This window comes from Lipotes vexillifer, unplaced genomic scaffold, assembly GCF_000442215.2.
Source record: "Lipotes vexillifer unplaced genomic scaffold, Lipotes_vexillifer_v1.1 scaffold1122, whole genome shotgun sequence".
NCBI classification, from domain to species: Eukaryota; Metazoa; Chordata; class Mammalia; order Artiodactyla; family Lipotidae; genus Lipotes; species Lipotes vexillifer.
Window position 1 is genome coordinate 1219775 of NW_006798649.1, and position 12727 is coordinate 1232501.

At 40.9% G+C, this 12727-nt stretch overlaps 1 protein-coding gene across 3 annotated transcripts in view; it reads right to left on the reverse strand.

The window, feature by feature from the left end:
* The window catches only part of RBBP5 (RB binding protein 5, histone lysine methyltransferase complex subunit), a 35753-nt gene extending 33876 nt beyond the window's left edge, over window positions 1-1877 (reverse strand). Inside the window, exon 1 of one of the 3 annotated variants that reach the window (XM_007470677.1) lies at window positions 1756-1815. In XM_007470677.1, the coding sequence (XP_007470739.1) occupies window positions 1756-1774 (19 nt within the window). In that variant the 5' untranslated portion in view covers window positions 1775-1815. Of the gene's footprint in view, window positions 1-1755 lie in introns of all 3 variants that reach the window. The other 2 variants (XM_007470678.1, XM_007470679.1) reach the window with 2 other exon arrangements.
* Between the last annotated feature and the right edge of the window lie 10850 nt (window positions 1878-12727).

Genomic DNA, 12727 nt, shown 5'->3' on the forward strand with positions numbered 1-12727 from the left:
CATCTCCTGAACCACAGGCCCACACTCAACATACCCAATGCTAACTGTCTTTTCCAAATGTCCTTAAATGTTTATGAATAGCACCATCACAGTTCCCATCATTTTTCACTTCACTCTCTTCCTCACCACCAGCACCACCACCAGTGCCACTACCACCATGATATGTAGTCAATTTTCAAATTGTCAACTCTACCTTCTCAATGTCTTTTCTTTCCATTTTCTAGTTCAGACCTTCTTTATCCCTCATCTACTCTAGCCCTCCAAACTGGCAGACTCAACTACACACTGTTGTCAGATAAATCTTTTTTTAAAAAAAATCACAGCTCTGATTGAGTTACTTACCAGGTCAAAACCCTTCAATGGATCTGCCCTACTTTCCTTAAAAAGCACAGCTTTTCAGCTGGGTATTCAAAAGCCTCCAAGGAGTAGATGGTAACAACCCCATCTCTTGGCCTTCTCCTTATTCACAGTACCCACAACCTGGCCAAGCCGGAAAATATCTTTAGGACTCATCTCACTGATGTCTTAGCTCAAACGTATTCCTAATAAACACTCCTTCCAATACCTTCATACTTCAGTCTATCAATATTTTACCAATCTTAAATATCCACTCACAACTCCAAATCCTCCACAGGTTTGTTTTTTTTGTTTTTGTTCTTTCTTGATTACCTTTCTTCCCCTGCCCCAAAGATATTCACTCCCTCTGCCAAATGTTCTTAGCCCTTAGTAAAGAATCTTTAAGGCTGGTCATATATACACTAATATGTATAAAACAGACAACTAATAAGAACTTACTGTATAAAAAGTAATTTTTTTTAAAAAAGGGTGACCTATGTTCTGCAATATAGTATGGCTATTTACATAAACACCTTATTCTCCACACTTAACAAAAAGCTCCTTAAAAGCAAAGACCATTCCTTAAATAGCTTTACAGTCTTTAAGACTGCCAGTATATCTTCTGAATTTAACTTTTTTTAAAGAGAAACACAACCACTGAAAATAACAAGTCGCTTAGTTCTTGAAAACCTCAGACATCCTTAGGCTACGATGCTAAATATTACCTAATGAAAACCCAGAAGAACCTACAGTTTATAAACAACGGGTAAAGGGTAAGGAGGAAATGAATCAGAAAGGGTGACAAAAGGAAACTGCCTTGTAGTTCACCGCTCAGTGTTTTACACACCGTCCCTGATAAAGACTTTAAATAGAAAGTCAAGGTAACTGGATTCCAGTGCCAACTATATGCCAACTATACCATTTACTTGCTTAGTGCCTTCAAGTCAGTACCCTCTGAGCCTTTTTTAATTTATTCAATGAGGGACTTGTACTAGAAGATAAACACGTTCCCCTCCTTAGGCACCCCATGTTTCTTCAAAACCCCATGTTTCACCCAAAACCCTGACAAGTGTTCAAAGCTTTACCTCAAGCTTCACTTCCTCAGATTCCTTCCCCAGTAACTCTGGTCCTGCCTGCTCTGGGCTATTTCAGCACCTGTGATCCTTGTAATCGAAACTAAGTCACAAACTATTTGTCCCTAACGCTTCACAATTGAACTGCAAAGGAGCCTCGGGAAACGCAATGCATTCCGCTCAGGCAGAAGCTAGGCTTCCTCTCCCTGTTGCTATTCCATATCAAGGCGCCCAAAGATGCATCTAGAACTGTGTCCCTAATGTTGCAGCCTGAGTCCCCTCCGCCTGGGTTCCCTCCTTTCCAGGACCAAAAGGTTCTCTAAGAAGCAGCCATAGTCCTCCTCACCCAGTAACTCGAGGTTCATCCCTGAGGACTCTGGCCGTCTGGTCTCAGCTCCAGCAACGACACCTTCTCTCCCAACCGCTTCCAAAACCTGCGTCTAACTCGGGGGCGCCGCAAAGAGCCTGGCGCAAGCTCCGGAGACTTTCTGGTTTAGAAGACCCCACGGCTTCCGCTTTCTTCCCTCGCCTTCCTTGTTCTTTCGAGTGGGCTGTCCATATATATGCCTAACCAAAAAGAAGAAAAAAACTCTCTCGGAATCACTTGACTATGATATTTTTTAATGGATAAAAATGCTATCGTCACTCGGATTTTTTTTTTAAAGTGCAAGAAGTTGGGGCTGTTTTCTCTCGGATCATGTAAGTGAGCTAGAGAGTTTAGGCACATAGTTAGACTACTAATCCTTCCCGTGTTGTGCGTTCAGCGGCGTTGTCCCGGCGGGCTGCCTCAGATGCCGCCGGGAAGGGTTCCGGTCGAGTCCCTGAAGCAGCACAGCAGGAACGGTTGGCCCCGGAGCTCGAGTGTGGAGCGCAGCTGTACGCGACTAGGCGGTACTCGCCCTGTATGTAGCCTGGTTATCGTGTATCTGTCTCAGTCTCGTGAGAATTATTTCACATTTGTAAAGGTATGCCATCGATCCCACAGAAACGTCCGATAGAATTTATCTAAGGATTTTCCGTGTACCCAGCGTTGACCAGGACCCTGGAAGTGAATTGGAATGGGAGGTGGCTGAGTTCCCTGGAACTCAATCAAACAGAACTGTGTTGAGATACCCAAAGCAACTAGAGGCCAGTTGATGTAACTAGCGAATGGGCAAATTCTGTATAAACAGGTTTTGACTATGGATGCTGTGGGCTATGACAAAAAGGAAAGATGGGCGTAGGTTGGCTGCAAAAAAAATAGGACTTGAGCTAGATCCTCTTAATGTAGATTATGTGGCCTCTTATGTAGCCAGTAATCCCAGCTCCTTTCTTAGTACTAACTTCACCCCTTGGGCAGTATTTTATCCTCTGTGTCTCAGTTTTCTTTTATGTAAAATGGGGGTAGTGCTTACAGGGTTATTGTGAAGGTTAAATGAGTAAACACATATGAAATACTTAAAACAGCAAGTACCCAGTAAATGTTAGCTATTACTACTTTCCCCTAAATTATCTCACTTCCAGACTTCCCTGGTGGTACAGTGGTTAACAGTTTGCCTGCCAATGCAGGGGACACGGGTTCAAGTCCTGGTCCGGGAAGATCCCACGTGCTGCAGAGCTACTAAGCCCGTGTGCCACAACTACTTAGCCTGCATGCCAAAACTACTGAGCTTGCATGCCACAACTACTGAAGCCCACGCACCTAGAGCCCGTGCTCCGCAACAAGGGAAGCCACCGCAATGAGAAGCCCGCGCACTGCAAGGAAGAGTAGACCCCGCTCGCTGCAACTAGAGAAAGCCCACGCACAGCAACAAAGACCCAATGCAGCCAAAGATAAATAAATAAATTTATTAAAAAAAGAAAAAAAAATATCTCACTTCCTTGAGAACATTAGGGTAGCTACTGGCCCCATTTGACCAAGTGCAATAATTGAGGCTCAGAGAAATTAGACATGTTAAAGAGAAAACCACAGGCCCAAAATGGCGTCACTTGTGCTAAAGCCGTGATACCAGATCTAGATCTAACACCTGATCTAAATTCAGTTTCAAACCTTCACCAGAAATGTAATCTTTATTGGCTAGTCTGGAATTTTCAGCACCAACGAGGTAATATGTCTCCTGGGCCCTCTCCACCTCTGCTTACCACCCAACACCCCCCAGAAGGAGCAATCTGCATGATAAAACCCTTGACATTCCCTTCCTCCCAGAAAGAAGGTCTCTTGACCTAAAAATAATCCTTTCTTTTCTTTTGCTAATAACTCCCTAACCCTACCCTTCTTCCTATAAAAAGCTTCCATTTTGTACATCCCTCAGAGTGCCCTTCTGTTTACTAGATGGGATGCTGCCCATCTAGTTTAATAATGCCAATTAGATCTTCAAACTTACTTGGTTGAATTTTGGTTTTTAACAGGCAGTTTGCATTCCTTCACATATCCAAAACATGGCTAAAATGCATCTCAAATATTGTACTACCGACAATGGTATGTAGGAGTATTACTGCACACCTTTGTAATCATTCATTATTATCAGTTCTCTCAAGCGCTGCCAACTGGGTGGATGAAAAAATGTCATTGTTACATTTATTTCCTAATAAGGATGATCAACTTTTCACATGTGTAAGTGTGTATTTTTCTCTTCTGTGAGGTGACCGGTTCATATCCTCTATTTTTTGGATGGAGTATTCATCTTGTTTGATTTTTAAGCAAGGAATAATATGATCAGATTGATGCTTAAAGAAAGAAAGCAAGGACAGTGTGGAGCAGGGCTTTATTAGAGGAGTGGAAAGCAGTTAGGAGGTTACTATAGTAATCTTGTAGAGATGAGGAAGACCTAGGCAATGCATTCAAGAGAGGTACCAGACAGAACTGACTGAATGGGAAAGACCTTTTGCATGTGGAAAGTAGAAGGTCAGGAGGCTGGTGTGACTCCCATGTTTCTAGTTTGGTGGTTCCATTTGCCCAAGTAGAGAATGCAGGAAAAGGAATAGCTTTAGCAATGTAGTTGAAGAGTACCCCACTGGGACAAGTTGGGTTTAAGGAGCCTGTGAGAAATTCAAGTGATCCTACAAGCATGGAGGTCAAAGAAGAAGTCTAGGCTAAAGATCTACTGTATTTCATCAATTCTAATATGTACACTTTTCCACATTTAAAAATCTCTGAATTAGGGATATATCTTACATTTTATTATATCTCATATTTAGCAGTGGGTTTGTTAGTGATAAGAATCACTAAGATAAGATAATCATGTGTCTTATAAGTTGTGGCATCTTTGATTTGATGATAAACAGTGTTATTGGTCGACTTTTGCTTTACAAAGTCTGTTTTGTTTTTTTTTTGGCTGCGCCATGCGCCATGCGGGATCCTAGTTCCCCATCCAGGGATCGAACCCATGCACCCTGCAGTGGAAGTGTGACGTCCCAACCACTGGACCACCAGACAGGGAATTCCCTACAAAGTCTTATTAATACTACCAACTACAAAGGAAGGTACCCATATTTGTGTGTTGAAGGGGAGAAAGGGAAATTTAATATCCTTCCTTCTCGCCCTGAAGCAACTTGTACCTGTCATTCAGATTCTATGTGAGAAAGAACTTTTTTTAGCTAGGCTGAACTTCTGTTTCATTAAAGACTTTTACAGATCCTCCTGAAATTAGGCCAGCAGGTATTTACCTCTTCTCCAGGTAAAAATCAGGAATTCTCTGAGTGAAGCACCTCCCAGTCAGCTAGGATACACTCCTGCAGCTGGCTCAAATCACAGGCAGTATGGTGAGGGCCAGGAGATTATTGTAACAGTTCAAGGATATAACCAGTGGTTCTCAACTTTAGCCACACGTTGGACTTTCTGGGGCGCTTCAAAATAATATAGGTGCCTGGGTCCCACACCCAGAGATCCTGCATTAATTGCAGAATCTACCTAGAGCATGCCTAGGCATGGTATTTTAAAAGCTCCTAGGTGATTCTAATGTTCAGACAAGGTTGAAAACCACTACTGTAGTACAAGGCTGGGGGTGCCACCCAAATTATTGGCTGAGACAGGGAGTGACGTCTTTCTCAGAAAGTGTACACTTGACCACAATCTGTGCTTATTGTCAGAGATTACAGACTTCAAAGGTAGAGCTAAGAAAGAAAACATTATATGGGCAGTAACATCAGCACAGCTCTTGGTTCCCTGGAGGAAAGAAGGATTGGAGGGGAAGAAAGATCTGTGCTATTCACTTGAATATACACCTCCAACAATGGAAAAATACACATACACAGGTTATTCATTGCAGTACTGTTTGTAATTGCAAAATATTGGAAACAGCCTAAGTGTTCATACATTTATGGTATATAATACAATGGCATACTCAGCAGCTATTTAAAAAAATGAGGAAGAACTCTGTGAATTGATATAAAGTGGTTGCCAAGACATACTGCTAAAAGAAAAATGCAAACCACAAAAGATTAATCCATACAATGCTGGCCTAAGAAAGAAAGGAATATTAGAAAACATACTGCTTTTGCCCATATGTGCAAAAGAAATACAGAAAAGATAAATCAGAAACTAAGGCGACTGGTTACCTATAGGGAACAGGTGTGAAAAGAATGGAAAAAAGGGGTGGTAAAGGAGAATGGGGTAACAGGGATGAGGAGGTAGTGATACTGTATATATTTTTTAACATCTTTATTGGAGTATAATTGCTTTACAATGTTGTGTTAGTTTCAGCTGTATAACAAAGTGAATCAGCTATATGCATACGTATATCCCCATATCCCCTTCCTCTTGCATCCCCCTCTCACCCTCCTATCCCACCCCAAGTGCTCGCAAAGCACCAAAGTGATTTCCCTATGCTATACAGCTGCTTCCCACTAGCTATCTATTTTACATTTGGTAGTGTATATATGTCCATGCCACTCTCTCACTTTGTCCCAGTTTACCCTTCCCCCACCATGTGTCCACAAGTCCATTCTATACGTCTGTGTCTTTATTCCTGTCCTGCCCCTAGGTTCATCAGAACCTTTTTTTTTTAGATTCCATAAATATATTTAGCATACGGTATTTGTTTTTCTCTGTCTGACTTACTTCACTCTGTATGACAGACTCTAGGTCCGTCCACCTCACTACAAATAACTCAGTTTCCTTTCTTTTTATGGCTGAATAATATTCCATTGTATAAATGTGCCACATCTTCTTTATCCATTCATCTGTTGATGGACACTTAGGTTGCCTCCATGTCCTGGCTACTGTAAATAGTGCTGCGTTGAACATTGTGGTACATGACTCTTTTTGAATTATGGTTTTCTCAGGGTATATGCCCAGTAGTGGGATTGCTGGGTCATATGGTAGTTCTATTTGTAGTTTTTTAAGGAACCTCCATACTGTTCTCCATAGTGGCTGTACCAATTCACATTCCCACCAGCAGTGCAAGAGGGTTTTCTCCACACCCTCTCCAGCATTTATTGCTTGTAGATTTTTTGATGATGGCCATCCTGACTGGTGTGAGCTGATTCCTCATTGTAGTTTTGATTTGCATTTCTCTAATGATTAGTGATGTTGAGCATCTTGTCATGTGTTTGTTGGCAATCTGTATATCTTCTTTGGAGAAATGTGTATTTAGGTCTTCTGCCCATTTTGGGATTGGGTTTTTTTTTTTTTTTTTGATATTGAGCTGCATGAGCTGCTTGTATATTTTGGAAATTAATTCTTTGTCAGTTGCTTCGTTTGCAAATATTTTCTCCCATTCTGAGGGTTCTCTTTTTGTCTTTTTTATGGCTTCCTTTGCTATGCAAAAGCTTTGAAGTTTCATTAGGTCCCATTTGTTCATTTTTGTTTTTCTTTCCATTTCTCTAGAAGGTGGGTCAAAAAAGGATCTTGCTGTGATTTATGTCATAGAGTGTTCTGCCTACATTTTCCTCTAAGAGTTTTATGGTGTCTGGCCTTACATTTAGGTCTTTAATCCATGTTGAGTTTATTTTTGTGTATGGTGGTAGGAAGTGTTCTAATTTCATTCTTTTACATGTAGCTGTCCAGTTTTCCCAGCACCACTTATTGAAGAGGCTGTCTTTTCTCCACGGTGTATTCTTGCCTCCTTTATCAAAGATAAGGTGACCATACGTGCGTGGATTTATCTCTGGGCTTTCTATCCTGTTCCATTGATCTATATTTCTGTTTTTGTGCCAGTAGCATACTGTCTTGATTACTCTAGCTTTGTAGTATAGTCTGAAGTCAGGGAGCCTGATTCCTCCAGCTCCATTTTTCTTTCTCAATATTGCTTTGGCTATTCGGGGTTTTTTGTGTTTCCATACAAATTTTGAAATTTCTTGTTCTAGTTCTGTGAAAAATGCCATTGGTATTTTGATAGGGTTTGCATTGAATCTGTAGATTGCTTTGGGTAGTAGAGTCATTTTCACAATGTTAATTCTTCCAATGCAAGAACATGGTATATCTCTCCATCTGTTGGTATCATCTTTAATTTCTTTCATCAGTATCTTATAGTTTTCTGCATATAGGTCTTTTGTCTCCCTAGGTAGGTTTATTACTAGGTATTTTATTCTTTTTGTTGCAGTGGTGAACAGGAGTGTTTCTTTAATTTCTCTTTCTGATTTTTCATCATTAGTGTATAGGAATGCAACAGATTTCTGTGCATTAATTTTGTATCCTGCTACTCTACCAAATTCACTGATTAGCTCTAGTAGTTTTCTGGTGGCATCTTTAGGATTCTCTATGTGTAGTATCATGTTATCTGCAAACCGTGGCAGTTTTACTTCTTCTTTTCCGATTTGGATTCCTTTTATATCTTTTTCTTCTCTGATTGTTGTGGCTAAAACTTCCAAAACTATGTTGAAAGTAGTGGTGAGATTGGACAACCTTATCTTGGTCCTTATCTTAAAGGAAATGCTTTCAGTTTTTCATCATTGAGAATGATATTGGCTGTGGGTTTGTCATGTATGGCCTTCATTATGTTGAGGTAGGTTCCCTCTATGCCTGCTTTCTGGAGAGGTTTTTACATAAATGGGTGTTGAATTTTGTCAAAAGCTTTTTCTAAAAAAAAAAAAGCTTTTTCTGCATCTACTGAGATGATCATAGGGTTTTTCTCCTTCAATTTGTTAATATGGTGTATCACATTGATTGATTTGCACATATTGAAAAATCCTTGCATTCCTGGGATAAACCCCACTTGATCATGGTGTATGATCCTTTTAATGTGCTGTTGGTTTCTGTTTGCTTGTATTTTGTTGAGGATTTTTGCATCTATGTTCATCAGAAATATTGGCCTGTAGTTTTCTTTTTCGGTGACATCTTTGTCTTGTTTTGGTGTCAGGGTGATGGTGGCCTCGTAGAATGAGTTTGGGAGTGTTCCTCCCTCTGCTATATTTTGGAAGAGTTTGAGAAGGATAGGTTTTAGCTCTCCTCTAAATGTTTGATAGAATTCACCTGTGAAGCCATCTGGTCCTGGACTTTTGCTTGCTGGAAGATTTTTAATCACAGTCTCAATTTCAGTGCTTGTGATTGGTCTGTTTATATTTTCTATTTCTTCCTGGTTCACTCTCAGAAGGTTGTGCTTTTCTAAGAATTTGTCCATTTCTTCCAGCTTGTCCATTTTATTGGCATATAATTGCTTGTAGTAATCTCTCATGATCCTTTGTATTTCTGCAGTGTCAGTTGTTACTTCTCCTTTTTCATTTCTAATTCCATTGATTTGAGTCTCTCCCTTTTTTTCTTGATGCGTCTGGCTAATGGTTTATCAATTTTGTTTATCTTCTCAAAGAACATGCTTTTAGTTTTATTGATCTTTGCTATTGTTTCCTTCATTTCTTTTTCGTTTATTTCTGATCTAATCTTTATGATTTCTTTCCTTGTGCTAACTTTGGGTTTTTTTGGTTCTTCTTTCTCTAATTGCTTTAGGTGTAAGGTTAGGTTGTTTATTTGAGATTTTTCTTGTTTCTTGAAGTAGGATTGTACTGCTGTAAACTTCCCTCTTTGCTGCATCCCATAGGTTTTGGGTCATCGTGTTTTCATTGTCATTTGTTTCTAGGTATTTTTTCATTTCCTCTTTGATTTCTTCAGTGATCTATTGGTTATTTAGTAGCATATTGTTTAGCCTCCATGTGTTTGTATTTTTTACATTTTTTTTTTTACTGTAATTGATATCTAGTCTCATAGCATTGTGGTTGGAAAAGATTCTTGATATGATTTCAGTTTTCTTAAATTTACCAGGGCTTGATTTGTGACCCAAGATATGGTCTATCCTGGAGAGTGTTCCATGAGCACTTGAAAAGAAAGTATATTCTGTTGTTTTTGGCTGGAATGTCCTATAAATATCAATTAATTCCATCTTGTTTAATGTGTCATTTAAAGCTTGTGTTTTATTTATTTTCATTTTGGATGATCTGTCCATTGGTGAAAGTGGAGTGTTAAAGTCCCTTACTGTTATTGTGTTACTGTCGATTCCCCTTTTATGGCTGTTAGCATTTGCCTTATTTATTGAGGTGCTCCTATGTTGGCTGCATAAATATTTACAATTGTTATATCTTCTTCTTGGATTGATCCCTTGATCATTATGTAGTGTCCTTCTTTGGCTCTTGTAATAGTCTTTATTTTAAAGCCTTTTTTGTCTGATATGAGAATTGCTACTCCAGCTTTCTTTTGATTTCCATTTGCATGAAATATCTTTTTCCATCCCCTCACTTTCAGTCTGTATGTGTCCCTAGGTCTGAAGTGGGTCTCTTGTAGACAGCATATGTATGGGCCTTGTTTTTGTATCCATTCAACCTGTTTATGTCTTTTGATTGGAGCATTTAATCCATTTACATTTAAGGTAATTATCGATATGTATGTTCCTATTACCATTTTCTTAATTGTTTTCGGTTTGTTTTTGTAGGTCTTTTCCTCCTCCTGTGTTTCCTGCCTAGATAAGTTCCTTTAGCATTTGTTGTAAAGGTGGTTTGGTGGTGCTGAATTCTCTTAACTTTTGCTTATCTGTAAAGGTTTTAATTTCTCCATTGAATCTGAATGAGATCCTTGCTGGGTAGAGTAATCTTGGTTGTAGGTTTTTCCCTTTCATCACTTTAAATATGTCCTGCCACTCCCTTCTGGCTTGCTGAGTTTCTGCTGAAAAATCAGCTGTTAACCTTATGGGGATTCCCTTGTATGTTATTTGCTGCTTTTCCCTTGCTGCCTTTAATTTTTTTTTTTGTATTTAATTTTTGATAGTTTGATTAATATGTGTCTCGGCATGTTTCTCTTTGGGTTTATCCTGTATGGTACTCTCTGTGCTTCCTGGACTTGATTGACTATTTCCTTTCCCATGTTAGGGAAGTTTTTGACTATAATGTCTTCAAATATTTTCTCAGACCCTTTCTTTTTCTCTTCTTCTTCTGAACCACTATAATTCGAATATTGGGGCGTTTTATGTTGTCCCAGAGATCTCTGAGACTGTCCTCAATTCTTTTCATTCCTTTTTCTTTATTCTGCTCCCTGGCAGTTATTTCCACCATTTTATCTTCCAGGTCACTTATCCATTCTTCTGTCTCAGTTATTCTGCTATTGATTCTTTCTAGAGTATTTTTAATTTCAGTAATTGTGTTGTTCATCACTGGTTGTTTGCTCTTTAGTTCTTCTAGATCCTTGTTAAATGTTTCTTGTATTTTCTCCATTCTTTTTCCTAGATCTTGGATCATCTTTACTGTGATTACTCTGAATTCTTTTTCAGGTAGGTTGCCTATTTCCTCTTCATTTAGTTTAGTCTTGTAGGTTTTTACCTTGCTCCTTCATCTGTAACATATTTTTTTGTCGTTTCTTTCTTTTTTTTTTTTTTTTGATGGGTGGTGCTGTATTTGTATCTTACTGGTTGTTTGGCCTGAGGCATCCAGCACTGGAGTTTGCAGGCAGTTGGATAGAGCTAGGTCTTGGTGCTGAGATGAGGACCTCCGGGAGGACTCAGAGCTCCCACCACAGGACCTCGGGGCTGACCTTCTGGCCTGAGAACCGAGATCCCGCAAGCTTTGTAGCGCAGTAAAAAAAAAGAAAAAAAAAGAAAGAAAGAAAGAAAGAAAAAAAGGAGCGGTACAATATCAAAGAATAAAAATCAAAATTAAATTAGAAAGATAAAGTATATATTAGGAAAAATAAAACTATAATTGAAACAACTGCAAGAAGGTAAAATAAAACCACAACAGAAAAAGAAAAAGAAAAAAAGGGGGGTGGTGGAACAAGCCAAAAGGAGAGAACAATAACAAAGTATAAAGAATAAAATAAAATTAGAAAAATAAATATTTATTAGGAAAAATAAAAATATAAAAGAATCAACATCAATGAATCAACAAGGTAAAACAGAACCCCAGTCTAAAAGGGAAAAAAAAAAGAAAAAAAGAAAAGCCTTGGCTATGAGGGCGGAGTTTAGGCAAGGGTGGAATTTAGGCAGGGGTGGCGTTTATGGTGGGGCAGGACCTAGGCGTGTGGTGGGTAATGTTTGAGCATGGGGCAGGGCCTAGGCTGGGCGACATTCAAGCGTGGGGCGGTGCTTCTGCTTAGTACCTGGGGCGGAAGGGGAGAGGCAGCCCGTCCAAAGCAGGGCATCTGGAGTGAGGAGTTCTTGAGTTTGGAGATAGGGCCTTGAGTGAGGGTGTGTCGGTGGGGTTTAGGCCCAGTGTGTTGGGGGTTTCTAAGTGCAGAGGTAGGGCCCTGGATGCAGGTGTAGGGGCGGGGCTTAGGTTCTGAGCAGCAAGAGGGAGGCTCTGAGGGCAGGGGCATAGGCCTGGGAGCCCAACAGGCTCCCCAGTGCCTAAGTGGATAGTGAAAGCGCTGGCCGTGTTCCCTTCCATTCCTTCCTGCCTCTCCCCCACCATCTCCCCCAGGGTCTCCCCCGTCGCCGCTGAACCCCTAACCGTGGGGCGGGGGGGTCCCACTTGGTGTCAGAACACCTCCCCATCCCCAACCACCCCTCAGGGGTGCTGGTCCTGGAGGTCCGGCCTTTACTTTTGCTCCCCCTTTCCCCCTCCCACTCCCTCAGGAGCCGTGCATCTGGAGGGGGCCTTGGTGGGCAGAGGATCAGGCCTGGAATCTCAGCAGAGGTTTCTGGGGGCCCAAGGGGGCAGGGGAAACCTGGCCATGCTCCCTGTTGATCTTCTGCCCTCCCAGTTGTTCCCCAATTTTCCCCTTACGGCGTGGGATCCCTTGCCCTCCCCCAGCTGCCCCTCAGGGGCGCCAGTCCCGTCCTGCCTCCACTTCTCCTCCTCCTTCACTCCCCCCACGCCCCACGTCCTACCTGATGGCTGGGGGTTCCTCCTGTCCCCTTAGGTGTCCGTGGTCCCCACCGGTGCCTGGTAGGTGCCCTAGTTGTGAAGAGATGCGAATTCTGCAT